Source organism: Dendropsophus ebraccatus, chromosome 8 (assembly GCF_027789765.1).
Source record: "Dendropsophus ebraccatus isolate aDenEbr1 chromosome 8, aDenEbr1.pat, whole genome shotgun sequence".
NCBI classification, from domain to species: Eukaryota; Metazoa; Chordata; class Amphibia; order Anura; family Hylidae; genus Dendropsophus; species Dendropsophus ebraccatus.
This window is the reverse complement of record NC_091461.1, coordinates 35,758,387-35,785,129: the sequence shown is the minus strand read 5'-3', so window position 1 is coordinate 35,785,129 and position 26,743 is coordinate 35,758,387. Positions and strand designations below refer to the sequence as shown.

At 44.6% G+C, this 26,743-nt stretch overlaps 2 protein-coding genes across 5 annotated transcripts in view; one reads left to right on the top strand and one right to left on the bottom strand.

The window, feature by feature from the left end:
- Positions 1 to 632: 632 nt before the first annotated feature.
- On the bottom strand, positions 633 to 14,336 carry LOC138799252 (speedy protein 1-B-like). 2 transcript variants are annotated; one of them, XM_069980171.1, is made up of 9 exons: positions 14,200 to 14,336; positions 11,585 to 11,605; positions 11,378 to 11,461; positions 3,802 to 3,902; positions 3,056 to 3,114; positions 2,393 to 2,475; positions 2,111 to 2,279; positions 1,821 to 2,024; positions 633 to 926 (listed from the first exon to the last, which is right to left on the bottom strand). In XM_069980171.1, exons 1-8 carry the CDS (start codon positions 14,316 to 14,318, stop codon positions 1,830 to 1,832), a joined length of 831 nt encoding a protein of 276 aa, XP_069836272.1. In that variant the 5' UTR covers positions 14,319 to 14,336; the 3' UTR covers positions 633 to 926; positions 1,821 to 1,829. The 2 variants fall into 2 exon arrangements, with proteins under 2 accessions (XP_069836272.1, XP_069836273.1); XM_069980172.1 differs by lacking the exons at positions 11,378 to 11,461; positions 11,585 to 11,605; positions 14,200 to 14,336 and adding an exon at positions 7,218 to 7,334.
- Positions 14,337 to 19,789: 5,453 nt separating this feature from the next.
- Positions 19,790 to 26,743, top strand: part of LOC138799251 (alpha-2-macroglobulin-like) — an 82,533-nt gene continuing 75,579 nt past the window's right edge. For all 3 annotated transcript variants that reach the window (XM_069980169.1, XM_069980170.1, XM_069980168.1), the window contains exons 1-5: positions 19,790 to 19,906; positions 20,904 to 21,087; positions 21,988 to 22,147; positions 24,798 to 24,850; positions 25,139 to 25,159. In XM_069980169.1, the coding sequence (XP_069836270.1) occupies positions 19,839 to 19,906; positions 20,904 to 21,087; positions 21,988 to 22,147; positions 24,798 to 24,850; positions 25,139 to 25,159 (486 nt within the window). In that variant the 5' untranslated portion in view covers positions 19,790 to 19,838. The remainder of the gene's footprint in view (positions 19,907 to 20,903; positions 21,088 to 21,987; positions 22,148 to 24,797; positions 24,851 to 25,138; positions 25,160 to 26,743) is intronic.

Genomic DNA, 26,743 nt, shown 5'->3' with positions numbered 1-26,743 from the left:
CCAGTCTCAGTATGTAAGTACTCAATGTTCAATGTACACAGAACTCTGGAGATGTCCAGGTGAATGCACCAAACTTATGACAAAAACAAATGTGAGTAGAACATTTGCAATGGCTTTATTTATCTGTTTAAAATCTGCTAATAAAGCAATTAAATAAAACCTTAAAGGGGTAGTGCGGCGTTTAAAAATTATTCACTAAATAACACACATTACAAAGTTATACAACTTTGTAATGTGTGTTATGTAAGTGAATGGACCCCTTCCCCGTGTCCCCCCACCTCCGGAAGTGTGGTGCGGTATACTCACCAGATTACTGTCGACCCCGGCCGCCATCTTGGGTCGAACAACTTCATCTTCGGAAGACCGGCCGCACCGCTCCAGCCGTCCCTCATGCCGGCCCCCTCTGCCCCGTTATCAGCTGCTCAGCCGCGATTGGCTGAGCATAATGCTCCATGCCCAATAAAGGCATGAGCAGCTCCCCATACAGTGGACTTAAGCTTTCCCTGTAGGATAACATTAACTATTCATCTGAGTAGCTGCCATAGACCACTACAATTCAATACAATAGGCTTTAATGGGAGAATCTCTATAAACCCACACAAAGACACTGAAGAAATGACTCAGACAGAGTATTGAATGTTAAACAATGTGAAATTTATTGTATGTGTTGTGTGTTGTTGTGTTGTGGTTGCTACCTCCCAGTACAGCAACACTCAGGTCAGGAAAAACCCCCTGTGGAGGAAACCTGAAGGGAATCCATGGCCACTGTACTACCCTTCCTCTGGGCATACTAAGGGAGGTAACACTATGTGTAAAATGCAGATGTGTGTGCATATAAAGCATACAACCTCATCCTGTAGGCTTCTGGGTCTTCTCATCCTAGGTGATATTGAAGTTCTTGGCCCCCATCCTGGCAACAGCACATGCTAGGTATAAGAAAAGAGATAAGGTAACTTCTACATGTTTACTACAAAAAGCAAACCATCAGTGAGGGAAGCAATGCATGTCATGCTATATTCCAGACACTAATAAATGGTAGACAATAACAAAGATTCTATGTTGTAAATCACTTAATAATGACATCTGCCCTCAATCAATACTTCACCTCATTTTTCTATGCCTGCCTTGAATATGATTAAGGATTTAATATTTAAAACTGAAATTTAAGCCATTCCTCCATGCCATGTGTCTGTTGGGTTCTTAATGCTCCCAATTGCCTGAGATAGTAAATAAGGAAGAAGCCCTCTTTCCTCAATTCCCCGTCATTGAGTCATTTAAAGGTAATGGGCTTATTACATGGAGTGATTAACTGCAAAATCAGACAGATATTGCTGTATGTAATACTGTAGATACAGTGATCAAACAAAAAACAAGCACTTCAGCAGCATAGATCGATCATTTATTTTTAACCTGTGCATCTTTATGTGCACTAGACATGTGTGGCAGATGCCTCAGGCATGGAGCTGTGTAATAGGCTCTGTAAGCCAGCTCTGATGCAGAATATCAGTGCTTGTTTAGCGCAGTACATGGGGCATGTTGCCTGCATCCTGCTCTGTATAGTGCTTTGCAGTAGCACTAGAACATAGCAGGAGATAAGGAACTGCAGGGCTCGGAGCCCTGCAATTCCCAATACAAGCAGTGGTGGCAGCAGAGGAGCCATTTCGCCCCTCACTGTTGCCAGGAACCAGAATTACATACTATACATTTTTTAATCAAGTTATATTACAAAGTAATATAGCTTCATTAAAGTGATCTATTAAATACATTTTTTCCTCTCCAGAGTACTCCTTTAAACTGTTCCACACCAGCCTTTTACTCACCTGTGATGTTCATGACTCTGCGGTGCCGGGTGCCACCTTGCTCTCCATCTGGCAGTTCTTACAAAGGGCGCACGATGGTGGGATCCTCTCTGGGCCGTAGATGGTGAACTCGCTCTCATCTCTCCTAAAATAGCGGTTGGACCGGCTGTGGTGGATCTGCCGGTCTCTTGCCCATGCCCAGTGTAAGCGATGTTTGGCCATGATCTAGAAAGAAATCGTACATGTGTTACAATACAATTATTACCAGAGATTCTACACAGACTGGACATATATTTTTCCTCTTTACTTACGAAGTCGCAGGTGTCCCGGTCCACCCAAGCACGGAATCCAAGGCGGATGAGCAACTGGTTGCGTCTCTCGTGCAGGTCTTCGGTCTTCATCTTCCAGCTGGTTCCAAGGTCCCACGGGTAGATCTCATGTAGATAGTCTTCTTCCTCCTCCATCTGGTTGGCTAGAAACCTGGCAGAAGATATTATACAAGTTATCTACAAGGATTTTCTAGTTCTATAACTTATTTTACTCTTTATTCATCAGAATGTGTATACATATCAGGTAAGAGAAAAGAAACTCACAGGGCTGGAAAGAAGTATCTTCTATAATTCTCGGTACTTATCCTCGCTCTCCACAAGTACTCGAGAACGACTGCCAGGAGGAACTAGTAGGATGAGAAGAAAGGTAGAGACTGCTAGTAGATTTCTACAATACTGATAGTGGCTGCACAGGGTCAGAGAAACAAACATAGCTGTGTGTGTGTGTGTGTGTGTGTGTGTGTGTGTGTGTGTGTGTGTGTGTGTATATATATATATATGTGTGTGTGTGTGTGTGTATATGTATGTGTGTATATGTGTGTGTGTGTGTGTGTGTGTGTATATATATATATATATATATATATATATATATGTGTGTGTGTGTGTATATGTATGTGTGTATATGTGTGTGTGTGTGTGTGTATGTGTATATGTATATGTGTGTATGTGGTATTGCAGCTTACTACCATTCACTGCAGTGGAGATAAGGTGCAATACCAGATACAACTGATGGACATGTTTATCCTGGACGTCTGTAATACATGAATGCTGCAGAAACCAAATGGAGCAAAACTGTTAAAAAAACATTAGCACATAACCCATGCATATACATGTAATTCAGTAATATAATGACCACATAACCTGCACATCTGGTGGGGATTCTGTCCTGTACAGTCATGTGTCTCTCTCTATATAATGTTATACTACCTTGTCCGAGATCTTGTAACAGCGATCCCTGGCCAGGAATAGTCGGATGTGGCTGTCCTCTAAAAAGAGCAGAAATAACATTATTGTAATATAATTTCACTCAATAAATTTCACAATCTGTGATCACAAGAAAATGACAAAACGGACAAAATATATTGTAAGAAGCAGCAGGAGGAACATAGAGTAATGTGTGACTGATGGGTATATTAGAATGAAAGACCCCAGAGTCCCCAGCTCTAATGTCACTTCTCTACACAGCTATAATGTCATATACTGTACGGTTTTGTAGGGACTAAAAGCAAAAACTGTTGTGATATATATATTATCCTCTTAAAAAAAAAAATACTTTATTTTGGGGTAGTCTTTTAGTATTGGAAAATCTTACAATCATGACATGAGGTTGCCAATGAAAGACCCACAGATCTGTTACATACCATGGTCATGATTTTACCGCAGCATGTAACAGGTTAAACTACTCTACCAGGACTGGCAATGTCTCTGGTCCTAGCAGTTAGTGCGGATCCCACAATCCCGGCATGGGAAACACCAAAGAGGTGAGGTACTGGCATACCTGAAGTGCAATGTAAAGAAGTGAGCACCACATTTAAATAGAAAACTCTGGATACTTGTTGGACCATATAGGGTTAACTTAGTGCCAATCGCTATCTCTACTATTGAATTGAAACACCCAAGAGGGACTGCTCATGTGATTGTGTGTAGGTTGGTGTCTTTGCAATGAGTCTTACCAAGGATCCTGAAGAAAGAGGCAAAAACCTCTGTCTGTGGGATCGGCTCCACCATCTTCTTCCTCTTCTTCTCTGGCGGCTCTCCTGGGATGGCTGATGTACTGTGGGAGAAGGGTAAGGTGTCACAATACTAATAGTCCATTAAAAAAAAATAATTCTCTAATTCAGGCAGTTTTTAGAGGTTATCCAGCCTGTAATATCTGATGGCCTCTCCTCCTCCACATCCAGATACTCAGCTGTTTGAAGGGTCAAGGCGCTCATGAAAGGTCACAGCCAATGTTTAGCTGCATTAGTCCTTGCAGTTGTCATAGTTTTAATGCTGCTGGAGATAGGTACTGCAGTGTGGTCTCATTCATGTTAATAAGGCCATGCTGCAGGTCCTTACACCGCTAGTATTAGGACAGTGACTACAAGGGCAAATGCAAGGGAACATCAGTACAGCCTGCATCAGCATGGCAGCCCCAGCTAATAGATGAGGGTGCATGGAGTTAGACCACCACCAATCTATTTTCAATCACCTATCAGGTGATCAATTTTTACAGGCTGGATAATTGTTGAGAATGAATGCATAATGTCCCCAAAAAGTAAGACATGAGTGTACAATCTCCAATCCAGCAAAACATGTTTCCAAGCAGCCTCTCCCAATCGCACTATTCCATTCCTAGAGGAAGTCATAAAGGATCAATGTGTAGCGGAGGTGAAGTAGTGGACAACCAACCTGCTTCAGCACTGCTACATGCCGCTGCCCTGCTACACACAGCCATCACCTGCTACACACAGCCATCACCTGCTACACACAGCCATCACCTGCTAAACACAGCCATCACCTGCTACACACAGCCATCACCTGCTACACACAGCCATCACCTGCTACACACAGCCATCACCTGCTACACACAGCCATCACCTGCAGACAGAACTGATGGGTGTAGCTGGGGATCAGCATTAGGAGCAGAGAAAAGAGGTGACAGGGAAGTTAATGGTAGCGGGGAGCTGTGCCTCCCTGCTATAGCTGTAAATAGGTTTCCTGTATGCCATATTTAAAGGGGTTGTCCAGTGAAAATCTTTTTCTTTCAAATCAACTGGTGTCAGAAAGTTATATAGATTTGTAATTTACTTCTATTAAAAAATCTCAAGTCTTCCCATACTTATTAGCTGCTGTATGTCATGCAGGAAATGATTTATTTTTAGTCTGACACAGTGCTCTCTGCTGACATCTCTGGCCGAGACAGGAACTGTGTCTCGGTTTTCTATAAATCCTCATAGAAAACCTCTCCTGCTCTGGACAGTTCCTGTCTCGGCCAGAGATGTCAGCAGAGAGCACTGTGTCAGACTGAAAATAAAACACTTCCCGCAGGACATACAGCAGCTGATAAGTATGGGAAGACTTTGGATTTTTTAATAGAAGTAAATTGCAAATCTATCTAACTTTCTGACCCCAGTTGATTTGAAAGAAAAAGATTTTCGCTGGACAAACCCTTTAATGCCAGAGAAAGAGTATCCATTATGGCATCCAGGAAACCTATTTCCTATCCATAGACTTACAATGCAGCCCATCTCTTGAAATGGAATAGGCAGTAAGCTGGGGATGATCAGAGGGGTCTAATTGCTCATAGCACAGGCCCCCTCAGTAGCTGCAGAGCCACCTTAATGGGCTAATGCTGGGTGGGCCTGCTGTCATCTTGAGCCGTCCACTGGTCTCATGCTTGTAGTGTAGAGCGCCCCATCCCCTGAGCTCTGTGTAAGGCCCCTTTCACACAGAGCAGGAACGGCGGAATTGTCCGCCACAGAATGCAACCAGCCTCTGTGTCATAATGACAGTCTATGGGAGGCTCGCGCGCCTCCTCTCCCCACGCTGATGAATAAATGTTCATTCTTTAGCGCCGAGAGATGCAGAGACGCCGAGGGCTGGGGGATGTGTATGTGTGGTGTCAGGCTGTCAGAAGCAGGGGGGGGGTAGTGTGTATGCCCCCCTCAGCACATCTAAGATCCCCCTTCCCTCCCCCCTTGCACATTAAAAAAAAAAATTCCACAAGTTTTTATAAAATGACAGGTACCCTTTAATTAGCTACCAGTAAAAATAATAAACAGCTTACCTGCCTAGGCTCTGTCAAGCTCCTGCTTGAGACTTTGGGTCCCTGCTCACTGATGGCCGATCAGCCAATCACAGGCTGCACATTGACTGGCCGAGTGCAGGGACCTGGAGACTCAAGGAGGAGCATGACGAGGGAGCGTGGGCAGGTAAGTATGGGCTGATTATTATTTTTACTTAGGTAAATATGGCCGTCACTACATTTACTACATGTACTGTGTTTGATGCAGATCTTACGCAACAGATTTCACACTGTGGCTATGCTGTGTAAATTAATGTAAAGAAATGACTAAATATCACATCAAATCCATAGCAAACATGGTACATTTAATTGGGGCCCCACTTTTCATTTTGCCCAGGGCCTCGCTTAGCTTAAAACCGGTCCTGGTCATGTATCCGGCTGATGGATCGCCCATCTGGGGTGACTGGGGTGGGACGCCATCAGCGGGAGTGTGACAGCAGCAGGAGCCGGGGATGTGGCATATGAGGAAGCCGGACAGAAATGACACCAGGTGGCTGTTAGAGAGCGGGGGAAGTGGCGCTATGGGGGCGCAGGGATCGGTACAGGAATGTATTTTATTATGTTCCCGCACCCTCCCCCAGTTTGCAGCAGTTTTTTTCATGGGATTTCCTCTTTAATGAAAGAAAAAAAAACATTTTTTTTCTTGGTTTTATTCATACAATATGAAGTATAAACTGATAAAAGTGACGTTATCTCTGCTCTTCAGGTCAGCACAGTTACAGCTGTACCAAATGTGTATACTTTATGTTCAGTTTTACTACTTAGAAGAAGCTAAAAAATTCTATAAATACTGAGAATCATCATATTCTGACCCCTAAAACATTTTTATTTTTCACTTCCACTGTGTTGTGTGTGTGATGGATCTTTTTTGCACTATGTTCTGTAGTTTATTGGTATCATATTGGTGAAGGGACTTTTATGATCACTTTTCATATAATTCTGTTCCTGGCTGTTTAACCCTTCAGATACCTGTATATGTGACTTCTTCTGGCCCCTCCCCCTCAGATACCTGTATATGTGACTTCTCCTGTACAGGGATCCCCCCTCTCCTGGCCCCTCCCCCTCAGATACCTGTATATGTGACTTCTCCTGTACAGGGATCCCCCCCTCCCCCTCAGATACCTGTATATGTGACTTCTCCTGTACAGGGATCCTCCCCCTCCCCCTCAGATACCTGTATATGTGACTTCTCCTGTACAGGGATCCCCCTTCTGGCCCCTCCCCCTCAGGCAGGACACTGCCCCTATGTCCAGGCTGCTGGAGGTATGACAGGTGCAGCCAGCAGGTGGCAGTGTTACCTACAGGGAGACCCAGGCTCTGCAGCCATTCTGCTTCCTACTCAGCCAGAGGAGAGGTGGTGTATGCCTGGACCCTGGGGCCATGTTATGGGGACCCTGCTGCTACTACTACTGGGGGTCCTGTCACTCTCTGTATGGGGTCCTATAGGGGGCAGACAGTGGGTGTCACTATTATGGGAGAGGTTCATGGTTGTCATGGTTACATGTGGCCGTCTATGGCAGCCATTGTTATGGAGGGATCTATAGCTATTACTACTATAGGGGAGTGATCTGTCCTGTAGCTGTCATTGTTATGGGGGTCTATGGCAGTCACCCTCATAGGGGGGTGGTTACAGATAACACTATCCTGGGGGGTCTATGACTGTCACTGCTGTGGGGTATTATGGGGGATCACTGGCTGCCACAGACAGGTACATCTCTGTATATACAGTATATATCACTGCATAATACATGGATATAGAATAGTGCATATGTCATCCACCATGTGTCCCCTCAGCCTAGGGCTGGGCGATAATGGCCTAAATTAATATCGCGGTTTATCGTACATATTGCCGCGGTAACGATAAATTGAGCGATAATTATGACACGCCCCCTTTTGAAAACCACACCCATTTGAAACACGACGTTTCGGCGTCTCCTATGCCATTTTCAAGTGGCACATAGGAGACGTTAAAACCCTGTGGTTTACTTAAGAAGTTTGCTGCACATCATTTTATGGAATAAATCCACATTTTCACATTTGTACTACAATCAGAGTGCTGCAGAGTATTTTTTACTAGCTGATTTGATCCAAGGTCTAGGATTTGTCTGCTGGCACCCACAGTGCTGCCTATATTGTTTGCTATAGCTATCTATCGATCAACGATCGATAGATAGATAGATATTAGAGAGAGGAGATATTATGTATTATAGATAGATTATACAGTATATCGATAGTCCTATCTATCTATCTATCTATCTACGATCTGCATATCTTCTATCTATAATATATCTCCTCTCTCATATCTTTTTCTCCTATCTATATATAATCTATCGATCTAATATAGATAGATAGATTTTATATAGATAGGAGATAGATGATATACAGATAGTAGATACTAGATAGATAGGAGATGGAGGGATAGAGATAGATAGATACATAGATAGGAGATGGATAGATAAGAGATAGATAGATAGATAGATAGATAGATAGATAGATAGGGAGATAGATATAGATATGTCTCATATATCTATCTATCTCTTATCTATCTATCTCCTATCTATCTATAATCTATCTAATTTCTCTCATATCAATCTATCTATTTTACCTGCTGTTCTGCCCTGAACCCCCCCCCCCCCCCCAGCACATACACTTGGGGTCAGGTATGGGGTCGGCACCTCCTTGCTCCCCCGGGCACCGCTCTCTCCCGCACAGGAATCCTCCCTGTCACATATATCTGCTGTCAGTGTCCCAGGCAGAGCGTCGCACGCGGCTGCTTCCAACACTGACAAATGATAATGGGCCCAGAGGATTCCTGCGCGGGACAGAGTGCGGTGCCCGGTGGAGGGAGGATGTGCTGACCTATACCTGACCCCCTGCAGCCGCTGTATGTGAGGGAGAGGGGGGCCACGGCTCGCTGTGAGTGCAGCTTCCAGAGCCGTCCGGCAGCAGCAGCAGCGATGAGCACACACTGGAGGGGGAGCTGCTACCTGGAAACAGCCTGTCACATCTCCAGCCTTCTTCCTTACCCCCAGCAGCACTGTTATCAGTGTCCTGAGCCGAGCGTCACACATGGCGCAGACAGCAGAATAGTTTTACCCAGGCCAGGCAGCGGAGGAAGAGGGACGCGAGGAAGCCTGAGGGGAGCAGAGCAAGCGGCCGCCGGGTGAGGGAAGGAAAAATACCGCAGATACCGTCCTGGCAAAGTTGAGGTCGGTTAACCGACGCCAGTGACGGTATCGGTATTTTTGCGGTATACCGCCCAGCCCTACCTCAGCCTCCTCCATGCTGTACACTGCAGCACATCTCACTTTCCTCCTGGCTTTGTTATGTGTAGAGCGGAGGAGACATGTAATCCTCAATGTGAGTCTCCATGAGGAAGGATCAGAGCGGAGCTGATACCTCTGTAATAAAGGCAATGGTAAGTAAGTGAGATGTGCTGCAGGGTACAGCATGGAGGAGGCTGATGTGTGGCTGTGCTTGTGCTATGTAAGAGGGATCATACAGGAGCTGTGCCCATACAATATATAGGAGGGGGCGTCACTCATTGACAGCCAGGCTCTTGGAGTAAGTCTGTGTTCACACTTGCATTATTGTTTGCTGTGATTTCATCAATGTCATAATCTGCAGCATAAAACACAATGATGATGGCTTTGAGGGAGATTTATCGCACAGTCATATGGTGCGATTACACAGGCAGATTTATCTCTGGAAGCCAAAGCCAGGGATGGATTTGAAAAGAGGAGAAATCTCAGTCTTTCCTTTATGACCCGTTCCCTGTTTATAGTCTGTTCCTGGCTTTGGCTTAAAAAATCTGTCAGATAAATCTGTTTGTGTAAACGCACCATTATAGTAATATTGTCCATTGTTGCCCATAGCAGCCAATCACAGCTCAGCTTTCATATACTAATGAGCGGTGGCAAAGTGAAAGCTGACCTCTGATTGGTTGTTATGAGCAACAGAGAATGATCTTCCTATAAGACAGTGAGATAAAGTCCACTGCGCTGATCTTAGTCCTTACACTGTACAGGACACACATGCATAGTACAGTGAGATTGTCTCTGCTGTCAGTATGTGACATGACCACAGGGGGGCGCCCTCTCTGTGCGCAGTAGGGCTGGGGTCACACACAGGATCTTGGTCCTCTGTATAGTCAATATTTTTATCAAAACCCGGAAACACAGGAAAAGGTGCAATATATGTATATTTTTCTATGCTGGTTACACTTCTGGTTTGGGTAAAAATACCAATCAAAGTGAGACAAAAAGGCACAAGCATGGCGTTGTATAACATTGTGGACATATGTAAAGAGACATTGTTGTAACCGTTTCTATGCTTTATTATTTTTCATTAAATGAGTTGTCTTTCCCATGAGGCTAAACTGGTGATCAGCCATACGTCAATACATAAGAGTATGGAATACGTACTGTATTTGTACTGTGTCCTTCTCTAAGGGAATCAAGCAGCCCAATTGGACTGATTGACATACCGGCCGCGGCTGCAGCTTTATACCCGAGAAAATTAAGGCAGAGGCGGGGACGTAGTCATCTGGGTGTCTCCCCGCCCGTGTCTTTCTGCCTGTAAACGCGTTCAGCAGGGATGATTGACAGGGAGAGGTGCCAGTAACGGACCTCTCTGCCTGTCACTCATCCCTGACATGTGCCCTGACAGGCAGAAAGCAGTGACTAGACATAGGCGGGGAGCCGCAAGAATTCCGTAGTGTGAACCCACCCTTATACTGTGCTTCAGGGAACCAAACCAGCCCAATTGAGCTGATTGCTTCCCTTTTAAAGGGGTTATCCAGCAAAAATCATTTTCTTTCAAATCAACTGGTTCCAAAAAGTTATATAGATGTGTAATTTACTTCTAATAAAAAATCTCATGTCTTCCCATACTTATTAGCTGTTGTATGTCCTGCGGGAAATGTTGTTTTATTTTCAGCCTGACACAGTGCTCTCTGCTGACATCTCTGGCCGAGACAGGAACTCTGTCTCGGTTTTCTATGAATCCCCATAGAAAACCTCTCCTGCTCTGGACAGTTCCTGTCTTGGCCAGAGATGTCAGCAGAGAGCTCTGTGTCAGGCTGAAAATAAAACACCACTTCCTGCAGGACATACAGCAGGTAATAAGTATGGAAAGACTTGAGATTTTTTAAATTGAAGTAAATTACAAATCTATATAACTTTCTGACACCAGTTGATTTGAAAGAAAAAAGATTTTCGCTGGATAACCCCTTTGAAGGTATTATCTGGGATTAAAAAACATAGTTTTTTTTCCCTCAAAAACCAGTGCCACACCTGTCCTCAGGTTATACTGTATGTGGAACTACAGCTTCTGCTCCATTCACCTCAATGAAATTGATCTGCAATACCACATACAAACTGAAGAGAAGAGTGGCACTCTTTCTGGAAGAAGGCAGTCATGTTTTTCTAATCCAGGCTAACCCCTTTAGTAGATTCACTCACGTCTCCTCATAGTAGCTGATTTGCTGGATCTTCCTCTTTCGGCTGGGTCGTCCTCCTCCTCTTTGTTCTCCTCGTCCTGGAAATCTAAAATAGAAGGAGATAATGACATGAGGGGATACGGCTCCTTCTGTATATGTGTATATGTGCGCTGTATGTCCTGTCCCCCCTGTATAGTGATTCGCCATTACTATATACTGTATATCTTACCTGGAGCTCATGTCGCCTCTTCTAAACAGGAAAGAAATGGAGAAACGTTATCATATGTCTTATAATAATCTCACAGCGCCATTATATCCGCAGACACCCACTTATTATGTCCACAGTCACCCAAATACCCCCATATTATCAGTGATCCCCCCACTACCATCATATTATTTAGATTAGTGATGCACGATGCACCGAAATATTGATACTACTATCGATATTTCGGGCAGAAAAACGGTTCGGTACCAGGATTTCCTGGTATCGAAACTTTATGTTAAATTGCGTAATAGCGCAATTTAACATGAAGTGTAGTTCAGAGAACACGGCCGGCGACTAATTGAGCGCCGGCTTTATTCTCTGGGTACTGCCCCCTGGTGTCCCCTCCTCCACCTGCGCGCTCTCAGCTCCCGACGGCGTGGAATTCAAATAGCCAGCACATAGTGATTGCTAGTGTCGGCTATTTGTACATGCCGCTGTCACAACTGACAGCGGCATTTAATCCCTCCCAAGCCGCTCCGTATGCAGCAGAGGTCTGCTGCATATGGAGTGGCCCCCACTGCTAATGATTGCGGCCCGCGTTCCCGCGGGCGGCAGTCATTAAACCATTATCAGTCTCCCCACCCCGGGACCGGCTGGTGCAGCGGCGTCCCCCGCACCCTCCAGTTCTCTACCTTCCAGGAGCCGCCGGTGCAGCGGGGGTCTCCCGCACACTCCAGGACCCACTAATACAGCGGGGTTCCCTGCACCCTTTAGCTCTCCCACCAGGACCTGCCGCTGCAGTGGGGTCCCTCCACAATCCTGTCGCCGTCCCCCCAGGGCCCGCCAGCACAGTGGAACAACTCCCAGCATATCTTTTTGTGGGGAGTTGTGCACAAGGAGGTACGCTGGGAGTTGTGTCAGGAGGTTGCTGCTGCACTACAACTCCCAGCAGTATACCTCGTTGTGCACTAGTACAACCCACAGCATACCTCTTTGTGCACAAGGAAGTGTGCTGGGAGTTGTAGTGCACAAGGTGGTATGCTGCTGGGAGTTGTTGTGCCAGGAGGTTGCTGCTGCACAACTGAAACTCCCACCATATCTCCTTGTGCACTACAACTCCCCACAAGAAGGTATGCTGGGTGTTGCAGTTGTGCATTAGCAGCCTCCTTGTGCACTACAAGTTCCAGCATACCTCAGTGTCCACTACAACTCCCAGCATACCTTCTTGTGGGGAGTTGCAGTACACAAGGAGGTATGTGGGGGTTTTAGTGCATACGAAGGTATGCTGGGAGTTGTTGTGTCAGGAGGTTGCTAATGCACAACTGCAACCCCCAGCATACCTTCTTGTGGGGAGTTGTAGTGCACAAGGAGGTAGGTTGGGAGTTGTAGTGCACAAAGAGGTATGCTGGGAGTTGCAGTTGTGCAGCAGCCTCCTGACACAACATGCCAGCATACCTCCTTGTGCACTACAACTCCCAGCATACCTCCCTATGCACTACAACACCCAGCATACCTCCTTGTGCACTACAACTCCCAGCTTACCTTCTTATGTACTACAACTCCCAGCATACCTCCTTGTGCACAACTCCCCACAAGAAGGTATGCTGGTACTTGCAGTGCATAAGAAGGTATGCTGGGAATTGTAGTGCATAGGGAGGTATGCTGTGAGGTAGAGGGGAAATAAAAAGTGTTTAAAAAAAATAAAAATAAATAATAATAATAATAATAATAATAAAGGTTCCAAAAATCTCCCTTTTCCCTTTTTTTATTTCAAAATAAGTAAAAAAAAAAAAAAAAAAAAAAAGGAACATACATGTATTTTGCAACCATTGCATGCATAATTGTCAGAACTATAAAATGTATCCAAAGTGATCAAAAAGTCAGATAAATAAAAATGTTGTACATAGGGGCATCATATTCGCAGTCTAGGCGGGGGGGAAATTACAGTATATTTGTATTTTTACATGTTTTTTTTTTTTTTTTTTAAACTTTATTTAGTATCGAATTAGTATCGAGTATCGAAATAAGAAAGCTGGTATCGGTATCGAACTTAAAATTCTGGTATCGTGACATCCCTATTTTAGATTACCCAAATACCCCCATAATATTAGTGACCTCCCCCCCCCCCCCACTACCTTCATATTATTTGGGTCACCTACATACCCCCATATTATTAGTGATTCCCCCCCCCCCCCACTACCTTCATATTATTTAGGTCACCTACATACCCCCATATTATTAGTGAAGCCCAATACCCCCATATTGTTAGTGAAGCCCAATACCCCCATATTGTTAGTGAAGCCCAATACCCCCATATTGTTAGTGAAGCCCAATACCCCCATATTGTTAGTGAAGCCCAATACCCCCATATTATTAGTGAAGCCCAATACCCCCATATTATCAGTGAAGCCCAATACCCCCATATTATCAGTGAAGCCCAATACCCCCATATTATCAGTGAAGCCCAATACCCCCATATTGTTAGTGAAGCCCAATACCCCCATATTGTTAGTGAAGCCCAATACCCCAATATTGTTAGTGAAGCCCAATACCCCCATATTAATCCACAGTCACCCAAAGTCAATCCGTAATTAATAATTCCCCAAATTTCCCCCTGTTACTCAGAGTTGGCGTTGTACCTCTCCTCGCTCGCTGTAGACGATATAACCTCCTCGCTGACGTAGAATCGCATCTTTAAAAGTCTCTCTCCGCTGTAGATCGCTGCTGAGTCAGTCCTGTCCGCCCGAAGAACGTTCATAGACTGGCACCAACTGCCGTTGTTTATCTCAGTTTGAAATCTAATCCTGCGATCCTATTGGCTGTTGACCGTTGCCGTAGGGACCCATATGTGTATAGGGGATCCCACTGCTATAATATTATGCCTCCTATAGTATTACTACATACATGACTGTATATATTGGAGCCATTGTCTTGTTTGGTGTGGCATTGCAGCTCAGTATCGTTAAATTGTAATACCATACACAACCTAAGGGCAGGTGTGGCACTGTTTGAAAGCTGCTAATTTAGTTTTTTAAATTCTGTATAACCCGCTTAAAGTCAGTGGGGTCTGTCAGTAAGGGCGCTTCTGTCATCAGGCACTGGTGGTCCAGACTGGCACCTTGCAGGGAATGGCAGAATCTGACAAAAAATATATATGTCTGTGTGTTTATATATTTCCTTCTTTCTTTGCAACCTCTATCGGAGATGGGATGCACCAGAAACAAAATGTTTGAGAGGGAATTGGGGTATATGGGAGGGGACAAAATTCAAGTGGGACACTGGTCATCTGATGTCCAGCTCTTCATCCTCTTGCTCGCTCTGCATTTAGAAGACATGGTGACAGGCCTCACCCCCCATAAGATGATGGGTATCGGTACCTCCATTTACTGCTGCTGCTACATAACTTATGGGATCTTGGGTCTGTATATGACATGTTGGAGTCTGAGTCTGTTGTCTGTATATCACATATGGAGTCTGTGGTCTGTATATCACATATGGAGGAATCTCAGTCTGGTTCTTTATAGGACATTGGGTCTGTATTTCACATAGGGGGTCTTTGGGGTTTTAATATGACAAATGAGGTCTAAAGTCTGTGTATGATAATAGGTCTAAATCTGGGGTATGTATATCATCTAAGTCTAGAGTTTGTTTGTAAGATAAGGGGTCTGGGGTCTACAGTATATATCACTTAGGGGGGCTGAATCTAGGGTCTGTATATGACATGGGTATGAGACTAGGGATTGTATGTGACATATAAGGTCTGTATATGACACAGGCTCAGAGTTCTGTATATCACATAGGGAGTGTGTAGATGAGATGGCCCTGGGTCTGAGGTTTCTATATTATATATGGAATTTGGGGGCTTTATATGACATGTGGGGTCTGTGGTCTGTTTATAACATTGAGGGTCTAAGTTTGGGGTCTGTATTTCACATATTGGGTCTGTATATCACAGAAGGTGTGAATTTGGGGTCTATATATAACATGGGGATCCAAATCAGGACTCTGTTTATGACATATGGGGTCTGTGGTATAACAGGTTGCAAGACTAGGTTGTGCTTATTATATGGGATTATTACTGAGGGTCTGTATATGACATAAAAAGTATGGGCCTTGGATCTGTATATGACATATTAGGTCTGTCTGAGGTCAGTATATCACATATGGGGTCTGTATATGACATTAGAACTGAGTATCGCCTATGTGGTCTGAATCTGGGGTCTGTATTTGACATAGGGGGTCTTTGTCTGGGGGTTTCATATCACATTTTTTCAGCATGTTGTAAAGCAAGTCTAAAGGGCTGCACCCAGTATAAGGGAATAGGAGCCAAGGGGCGCAGCACCCAGTAGAAGGGAATAGGGGCCAAGGCTGTTGCACCCAGTAGACTGGAATAGGTGCCAAGGGGGCAGCACCCAGTAGAAGGGAATAGGGGCCAAGGGGGCAGCACCTAATAGAAGGCAATAGGGGCCAAGGGGGCAGCACCTAATAGAAGGGAATAGGGGCCAAGGGGGCAGCACCTAATAGAAGGGAATAGGGGCCAAGGGGGCAGCACCTAATAGAAGGGAATAGGGGCCAAGGGGGCAGCACCTAATAGAAGGGAATAGGGGCCAAGGGGGCAGCACCTAATAGAAGGGAATAGGGGCCAAGGGGCGCAGCACCTAGTAGAAGGGAATAGGGGCCAAGGCTGTTGCACCCAGTAGAATGGAATAGGTGCCAAGGGGCGCAGCACCAAGTAGAATGGAATAGGTGCCAAGGGGCGCAGCACCCAGTAGAATGGAATAGGTGCCAAGGGGCGCAGCACCCAGTAGAATGGAATAGGGGCCAAGGGGGCAGCACCTAATAGAAGGCAATAGGGGTCAAGGGGGCAGCATCTACTAGAAGGCAATAGGAGCCAAGGGGGCAGCACCTAATAGAAGGGAATAGGCGCCAAGGGGGCAGCACCTAGTAGCGGCACCAGGGATGAGCTAGGCCTGAATAAATGTTTCTTGGTCATCCACTGCTAAATCTCCCTATTTGGTGACTTGTTTTCAGGCCATCTTCTGAAGCAGCAGGCGGTACGAGGAGGATACACGTGGAATATGAAGCAATGGAGAAGACTGTCAAGAAGCTGAACAACTAGATAACATGCAGCATATGAGGAGCGGGTGTGACGCCCCTGAGGATCAGATGGGGGCAGAGAAGGCTGAGCCGCAGGTATAACCTCATACATACGCCCACATTTAGATTTCCGCTGTGAGTTTTTATGCAGAAATGTCACAGATTTTCCCTTTTACAAATAATCCCGCAGGATTTCTGTAACATGTAATCCAATCAGATTGCTACTTTCATTTTTTTTTTTTAAGGCCTCTGAAAGCTGTAATCTTATTGGTTGCTATGAGCAGCTGCTTCACTTTACCACAGAACAAGGTCTGATAAATCTCCCCCATTATTTCTAAAGGGAAACTGTCAGCAGGTAAGAAGTATTTGACTGCTGATATGTCCCTATGGTGCAGGGGGCGCTGAGGTTGAAGGTAAGTTTCCTACCTTCATCCTCTACACTATTTCTGTGATATTAGGAGTTTAATCCCTATGCTTATATTGCGGTACAAAATGCATAACACTTGTTATTAGTTCTGTAGGTGTTTAATGGATGACACATCCGCCTCAAAGGGATTATCCAGATTAAAAATCCTCAGGTTGTGTGTGGTATTACAAATCAGTTCCATTCACTTCAGTGGACCTGAGTTGCAATTCCATAAATAAATTGATAACAGGAGTGGTGCTGTTTCTGTAGAAAAACTGCCCTGTTTTAGTAATCCTGGACAACAACCCCTTTGAGTAACAAATATTCTTTTTGGGCTTGAGCATTAGAATTGGCTGCACCTAAGGGTGCATTTACACAGAAAGATTATCTGACACATTATCTGCCAAAGATTTGAAGCCAAAGCCAGGAATGGATTTAAAAAGAGGCGAAATCTCAGGCTTTCCTTTATGACCTGATCTCTGTTTATAGTCTGTTTCTGGCTTCAAATCTTTGGCAGATAATCTTTCTGTGTAAATGGCCCCCTACTGTACTATAAGCCTCTGGCGCCCAGGCACATGTCTGTTCAGCAGACACCAAATGCGTCTAAGCTAAGAAGACCTGTGGCCGGAGTGGTTAGTGCTGGTGCCTTGTATGTTTCCCTGAGTTTGAGTGGAGATAATCATCAGGGCCCCCTTATACAAAAATCCAACACACCCTTCATGCCCTGTTCACACCAGGCTTGGGCTTTACATCTGTCACTAATGATGACATGTGATAAACCTAAAGAAAAAGACAACAGAGCCTATACAACAATTACTACATGGTCGTGCAGCCTAAAGAAAGACAAGTACAAAGATGTTGGGGTCAGAAGGAATATTTTATTCATACATGTTTATCCAGAGGAAGGCAAAAAAAAAAACCCTGTAAGGAATTGTCCTTATCAAGGGGACAAAATTCCTTCCTGATCCTAAATATGGCGAAATCCTAGAATCAGGCCTTTGCAGTATTTTTTTTAATCATGTAGCCTCTTTAGTGGCGGTCTGGTTACGGCTGCTCCACCTGGGACGTGACTTGTGCACTCGGCTATTGGATCTTATAGAAATGATTGCCCCCCCTCCCCCAAACCTGTTACTGTATAAAGCAGGGGTGGGGAACCTTTTCCCTGTCGAGGGCCATTCCGGCATTAATAAAATCATTTGAGGGCCACTGCACTCAAAGTTATACTGTGCACGGCAGTGGGGTAGCGTGGGTTCGCAGCACCCGGGGCAAGGCAAAGTATTGTTCCCCTAATGCCCCTGCTATTGTAGTTAACCCTCTGTGATGCCCCTTGTACCTGATGTGAATCCTTAGTGTGCCCGGTAGCCAGAGTTAACCCCCAGTGATGCCCCTGGTAGCTATAGTTAACCCCTATTGATGTTCCTGGTAGTCTAGTTAACCCCCTGTGATGCCCCTGGTAGTCATAGTTAAACCCCCAGTGATGCCCTTGGTAGTCTATTTGTAACTCCTAGTGATGCCCCTGGTAGTTTAGTTAACCACCAGTGATTCCCCTGGTAGTCTGGTTAACCTCCCAGTGATGCCTCTGGTAGTCTAGTTAACCCCCAAGTGATGTCCCTGGTATTCCAGTTAAGCCCCCAGCGATGTCCCTGTAGTCTAGTTAACCCCCCAGTGATGCCCCTGGTAGTCTAGTTAACCCCCCAGTGATGCCCCTGGTAGTCTAGTTAACCCCCCAGTGATGCCCCTTGTAGTCCTAGCCAACCCCCCAAGTGATGCCTCTGGTAGTCTTGTTAACCCCCCAGTGATGCCCCTGGTAGGCCTAGTAAACCCCAGTGTCTGTCCCAAACTTAAAAATAAACATCCCACTCACCTTTCCTTCGTTCCTGCTCAGGTCCCCTTCTCTCACCTCTAGTTTGTGCCAGTCTTCTCCTGCAGGTGACGCGCGATGAAATGACATCGCGCGCGGCTCGCAGGAGAAGGAAGACGTGCTCCGCTCTGGTAGTGAAGGGGACGGCGCTCACAGCATCCTCCTGTTTCTGGCAGCCATCACAGACACAGGAGGATGCTGTGTATGCCGGCTTCTGCGCCACCAGAGTGGTGCACGTCACAGGAGAGCCGCAGGCCGCATCAGGAGGTCTGAGGGGCCAGATGCGGCCCATGTGCCGGAGGTTCCCCACCCCTAGTATAAAGAGATAAAAGTTTCCTTAGTGCCTGCTGTTTAGAAGTCTTCACCTTGGAGGATCTGGGGGTCCCTGGCCCTTGTTGACAGCCTCTTCACTAAATTTAAAGCTATGTTAGTGTAATGAATTACAGGATAAAAATTTCCTATCCAAACTAGACAAAAACTTTGAATGGATCCAGGCTCTAGGGCAATAATTGGCCCCTAAAGTTTAGCGAGACAACCCCATTTGGAGCTGACTTTGGAACCATTCACTTGTTATTCCCAAATATTCCCAAATTAGTTTATGATGCCCCCAAAAGTGGACCTGCCCGAGATCTGTATAAGTGAGCCTGAATAGATTCCTCTCCATTTTTTTTCACTAGCTTTGCATATAACTTGTGTTGTGCATGAGGGATATAATTTACATTGGCCTATTTCCAAGAACACAAACTCCATGAGAGATAAGAGGTCATGGGTCGGTGTTGAAATCTTGCTTAGTAGCCGAAATAAGCGGCTGATCTAGTATTGGCAATGGGAATATATAGTCTCCTCCTTCATTTCTCAATTTTAGAAAAGAGAAAATATTTTGGAGACTTAGTAGAGGGGACGTGTGATCCAACATGTGGCTTCTCTTGATTCCCGTCTGTATAGCAATCTTTAGCTCATCCCTTACATCAGCATCAGAACCGTAAGATCCAGATTATCATTGTTTCTTTTCCATGCTCTTTTTATTGAATTTCACAAAATATAAACCAGGAACAGAGAGATAAATGACCTCATGTACTGGTACAAACATTACCAGATTAGGATCATTTTCAATGCATGTTCTCATAGACTGTGAACTATACAGCAGGCAGGTGTGAACAGCATCAATTCTTCTAGTGCACAGTGTATGAAGGAACTCGGCAGGGAGGTTGTTCCTGACATCTTGAAGGACTAAGCCCCGATCTTCAGTGGATGTCACTGCTCAGATTCTTTTCATTTAATCCCAGACAGTGTCGATAATCAGGGATCTATTGGAGCTATATCCTCATTTCTTTCTAAAGATTGTTCTTCTTTATATGGAAGGACATTGGCCGTAGTCATTGCCTTGCTGCAATATAATGATGGTAATAGTGGATGTCAGTATGTAGTCCAATAAATGAAATGACACGATCAGACAATATTTAGTATTTTCTTGCAGTGTATTAAATCTCAAATCTCGCTGGTTGAAAACCTAGCTTCTGTTAGGCATTGACATACAGGATAGTCACCTATAGGTGGCACCAGAGACAGGTTTTTTTCCCCCTTCTTGAACAAAGATAATTTAGGATTAAAAAAATAAATAATAAAAGTAAGCAGGAGGTAACTTTGCCCCCACTGCTTGTCAGTCTGCAGGATTTTGTACATGTTCCTAAAACAAACTGTTTTATAGGAATCCTGGAAACACAGGAGTTAATATGATGTTTATCTGTTCCATAAATAGCTGAAGAACAACAAGGGGCAGGGCTTAATCCTGTGATATAACTGCAAACAGTGCAGAGGGGGGAGGCTCCTGCTGCAGTCACCTGTCTTATAGCCAGACACAGAAGGAGGGCATGTTATTATCCTGGAATAACAATATAAGGATTCTGTATATCAATATATCATCTCACTTGTTTTCTGATATTTTTATAAATGACTTTACAAATATCATTTCTTTACAGCCATTATGTGATCACCGTTCCTGCACACTTAGAGGAGGGGACTGAAGGGAAAGCCTGTGTGACCTTTCTTGATCTGAAGGGACCGGTTGACATTAAACTAGAGCTGAAGAAAGAAGAACAAGTTCACATTGTAGCAGAACATAAAGTAACCACTGCTGATCATTCTGACTGCTATAGCCTCCAGGTCTGTATGTGTTTCCATAGTAAGATGTGCCAAAGCTGACAGAGGAATGCACAATACATACTATATAACGTGTTAAAGGGTACCTAAGGTTTTAAAGAGTACCTGTCATCAAGTACTATCTGCAGCTCTTATAAACTCTGTTGGCGTATACAGGAAGTGATGTCATCTGCCCTCATAGCTGCTTAGTAAGGGTAGGAGTGCAGTAAGGAAAGCTCCATAGGGACAGCAGCACACGGTACTTATTATATATCACTCCCTCATCATTATAAGCATATAGCTGTTAATATTAGTTTTCTAGCACATCCAAAAATCTTCCTTCATGGTCTCATTCTGCCTCAGTAAAACAAATTGCCATCTAAAACAATAAAACAGCGGCCCACTCCCCAGGAATGTTCCATAGCCACTGATGTAAAGCTTAGCATAACTACTACTCCCATAATGAGAAACATATCAGAGTATGATAGGAGTTGTTGTTGTTCAATAGTTCTAGCCTGCAATACACTAATTTACATATAAATATTACTCAGTTGTGAATTCTCTTGTGTTTTCTAACTACTACACTACAGCTGTTGTGGCGTCATAGAATTATATATCTGCTGCATAAAAATAAAGAGGGAGAGGTATGAAGGCTGCGGCGGGGGTGTATGCCAGGGAAAAGGCGAAGATTTGCCACTTCTCCTTGGCATAAGCCTGCCGTATCCCCTGCTCACCCTATGGGCAGGTAGCGGAGGGCACAGAAAGGGGGGAGGAAGCGTGGGCCCGCCCCCGCTCCTGGTTTAACTTGATTTAGGCCTGCTCGCAGGTGTAAATCATGGAAGAAATGTACAACTGCCCAGGAGTTGTGACTAGCAATGTACTTCTGTGTGACTAACAATGTACAGTACTTCTTTCTATTATTAGATTCCAAAAATAAAAGATAATCCATCAATCTGGCTCTTACATGTGTCTGTACAAGGAGAAAATATCAATGTTGATGACACCAAGAAAGTTGTTATCACAAAAGGAGATGATGTATGCTTTATTCAGACGGATAAGTCCACTTACAAGCCTGGGGATATAGGTAAGGTGGCAATATGTAAAGACTAGGGAAGTGTTCACATGTGCAGTTTTGAGTTCCTTTTCTAAAAAATTTTTTTTTTTAGGGTAAATTCACACGGGCGGATCCGCCAGGAGTCTCATGCACGAAATCCGCAGCTAATCCGCAATACACGTATTAATAAGAATAATACGTGTAGTGCGGATTAGCTGTGGATTTCGTGCGTGAGACTCCCGGCGGATCCGCCCGTGTTAATTTACCCTTAAAGTAAAAATAAGGAGTGTACTTTTAAAAATAGAGAAGTAGAATTTTTTTTATCTCCTTTTTATCATGAAAAGCAGCAGAAAAGCTGCATACAATTTGGGCATGTTGCATAGGCCAGGTTCACACATACTACTTTAGGCTACAAACCCACTTGGCGTGTCTGCAGCGAGTCCCCTTGCTGTGTATTTGCAGCGAGACTCGCTGCAGATCCCGTCCCTATACTTTTAATGGCAGACAAACACGCAGCAGGGATGTACATCCCTGCTGCGAGTTTGTCTGCAGCCCACCCCATTAACCCCGCTGGAGCATATACTTCACCTGGTCCCCGCTCCGGCTTGACATCGGGAACCTCCGGAGCTGGGATCAGGTGAAGTATCAGCTCCAGCGGCCGGGGGGTTAATGGGGTGGGCTGCAGACAAACTCGCAGCAGGGATGTACATCCCTGCTGCGTGTTTGTCTGCCATTAAAAGTATAGGGCCGGGATCTGCAGCGAGTCTCGCTGCAAATACGCAGCGAGGGGGCTCACTGCAGACCCGCCAAGTGGGTTTGTAGCCTTAGTCAATATTTGACAGAAATTATGGAGCTTTTTTTAGTCAGTATTTTTACCCAGATCCAGGACACAGAAAAAGTATACAAGTAAAACCAGGCTTCTTTATCGTGAACACACCAAACACACAAGTACCAACTTCACCATGTTTCAGGTCATTGTGGCTTTTAGTGAAAGAACCATCAATAGCAAAAATAGCAATCACTGGTGAAAATAACATGGTCCTATCACCCGATAGCCAGGGCCGTATTAACAGCTGCTGCTGCCCTTGGCACTAAACCAGAAGACGCCCCATCTTCACTTACCAATCAGCATCATGATTTTCTAGTTTCTGATCATCATATTGATATCTGATCAATCTTAGGCCATGTTCATACAATGTAAGAGACCGGCCGGTCTCAGAAATGATCATCCCGACCAGTACTGCATCCGTGCGCACCCGTATCAGAACTCCCCACTGCACACCATGGAGCGTTTGGCCGCAGCCGCTCGCTCCGCAGTGTGCACTGACAGGGTTTTCTGCAGCTGCTATTCAATGAACACCTGCTGCAGAAAACTGACACATCAGTTGTTTGCGCCGCCGGAAGGGATCCCGGCCAGAGTGTATACCATGTGTATACGCTCCGGCCAGGATCCCATAGATGGCAAGGTAACGTATATTTTCATAATAACCACGGCCGTAGTTTTACGAAAATATACGTAGTGTGAACATAGCCTAAGGTTGTGTTCTGACATTTACTGTATGTCACCACATGCAGCCAAAACCAGACCCTCATGCGGTAACCGATAGGAGTATGACCAATAATTCTGGTAACAGCACATGACTACTGGGGAAGAAATGGGAGCCACATGCATTTCTCTACATGTAGAAAAATTGTCTGAATCGCGTTTTTATGGTTTTTTTATTGGCTTAAAACAAATTTCCACATTGAATCCAAGATTAGAGCAGCCTGCATATTGTCTGAAGGAATTCTCACCACAGGATTGGTAAATTGGTAGGTAATAGCTCCAGGCATCACACTGACACCACAAGACCTGACCAAGACCGCCATACTGTGACTGCCTAACACTGCCACACCAGACCTAACAATTACCACCATACCCCCCTTGAAAAGACACCAGATTTACTGACAAGTCTAAATGAGAGGTGGGAGACTAAAAAAAATAAAAACAAAAAAAGTTGTTTCCTGCTCCCTGGTGCTGCCCCCCTGCGAGGTGCTGCCCTAGGCACCGGACCACGGGTGCCTAGTGGTAAATACAGCCCTGCCGATAGCCCAACCAGCAGATGGTCTTCATAGGCTTTCTCAGCCACAGTTTACATGCAAATGACATCTGTGCCACACCCAGGAAAACTGCAGCCATCACCTTTGGAACATTGGCAACACTTTACACCGACCAGGTAAGGCTGGGTTCACACTACGTTTTCGCAATCTGTTTTTTCAATCTGTCAACCAAATTTTTGTGTACATGAAAGAAAATAGATTCGTTTTGATCTGTTTTACTATAATGGAAGTCAGTGGAAAAACGGATGAGAAAAACGGATCGCAAAAATATAGTGTGAACCCAGCCTAAATCTCTCTTGTACACTTCTCACAATGCTACACAACAGGCATAAAAACAGACTCATCACAGTTACTTTTCACCTTTCACACACATTACAGTCTCTCTTAGGGGTCCATATGTTACTTTTAGCTATCTGACCTCACAGCCGCATGGCACCCAGGATAGGCTGTCCCATTGGAATGTTGCACGTCACTTACAGCAAATACAGTAACTCAAGCGCAATGACATATTTCAATGTATGTAGATGACAAGACTTGTCTTATAAGTGAACTAATAAATTGCTGTCTCCTTCTATTTTAGTGAAATTTAGAGTGTTATCTACAAACCTTCATTTCCGACCTATAAGTAAGCAGGTGAGAATGAATTATTTATTTCTTGGTCTCCATGCAGCATTCATTTAGCCAACAGATACCACTTTAATGTCTAACATAAAAATATATGGTTTGTATATGTTAATGTCCCTTCTACTGCCTGTAGGTTAGCAAGAAGAGGAACTAGAGTGACACTGACTACAGGATGGGGCTTCTTTGTAGTTATTACACTGCATGACACTCACTATTCTAGACCTGGTAAAATGGATTCAGAACCTTTAATGTTTGATCTCTTTGTGTTATAATTACAAATATTTTTTTCTTTTTTAGCATCCTTTGGTGGAATTAATAGTAAGTATTACAAGTATACTCCTGGAACTGATGGCATGTTATATCACTCATTGATGCATTTGCACAGGTTTATGACAGGTACTGTATATTTGTAAGTGTATATAATATGGAACCACATCACTTCTGTAGTTGGGTGTGTATAGATGTGTTGTCACAGTTTCTCACAGCATATCTATTGTATGCATATTTTGCTGCAGATTTATAATAGATTTGAACTGTTGACTTGTGGCAAATCTGCAATATGTGTTTGGTGCAGCATGCCTTAAAGTAATATTGTCCCCTCTTTCCATATACGGAGTTCTCAGCACCATTCTTCAGCTTATATTCATATCTTACTGTATAAAGGATTTCTTGGAAGTCTCTCCCCTCCAAAATGTATGTTATTGTTGGTGGACAGTGCCGTATGGGCGGGGTTTCACAGCCGTCGTGTCCCATATCCCTGCCTATATCATTGTTGGCCCATGCCCTTTGTGACATCATTGACACTTAGGCCCCACCCACTGAACGGTGTCATGGGAATGGGCCAAACTACAGGCATGAGCCGAACCGCCTCTTTAAAAGCCGGATGAGAGAGGGTGGGGGACAGGAAGGGGGCAGGGCTTAGGCGCCAATGACGCCACAGAGGGGGTGGGGCCTACTGTGCAGATGTAGTCAGGGATATGGGGCACGACGGCCATGAAGCCCCACCCATACGGCACTGTCCACTAACAATAAAATACATTTTTATGGGGAGAGACCACAAAGAAATCCTTTACACTGTAAGCAGCTCGGACCCATTCACCTTAAAGGAGAAGTCAAGTGAAAATTTTTATTAAGGTATTGTATTGCCCTCCCAAAATCCCCGATATACACTTATTACGGAAAATGCACATAAAGTGCTTTTTTTCCCTGCACTTACTACTCTATCAAGGCTTCACTTCCTTGATAACATGGTGATGTAACGACCCGACTCCCAGAGCTGTGCGGGCTGTGGCTGCTGGAGAGGATGATGGCAGGGGGACACTGAGGGACACAGGGCACTGGAGGGACACTGAGCATCCCTCTGCCATCCTCCTCTCCTGCAGCCACAGCCTGCACAGCTCTGGGAGTCGGGTCGTGACATCACCATTTTATCCAGGAAGTGACATCACCATGTTATCCAAGAAGTGAAGCCTTGATGCAGTAGTAAGTGCAGGGAAAAAACACTTTGGGGGAGATTTATCAAAGGGTGTAAAATTTAGACTGGTGCAAACTGCCCACAGCAACCAATCACAGCTCAGCTTTCCTTTCAGCACTGCCTAAAGCTGAGCTGTGATTAGTTGCTGTGGGTAGTTTGCACCAGTCTAAATTTTACACCCTTTGATAAATATCCCCCTTTATGTGCATTTCCCGTAATAAGTGTATATTGGTGATTTGTATAACTTTTGGGGGACAATACAATTCTTTAATAAAAATTTCTGCCGGATTTCTCCTTTAATTTGACAACTTCTTTTGTCCAATATGTCCTGATCTTTTACATTTTTGATTGTCATACTGCTGGGGTGAGATCTAAAATAAAATCTTTAAAGGCAAAAAGTGGACTTCTAGTTAGAGAGTTATCAATCT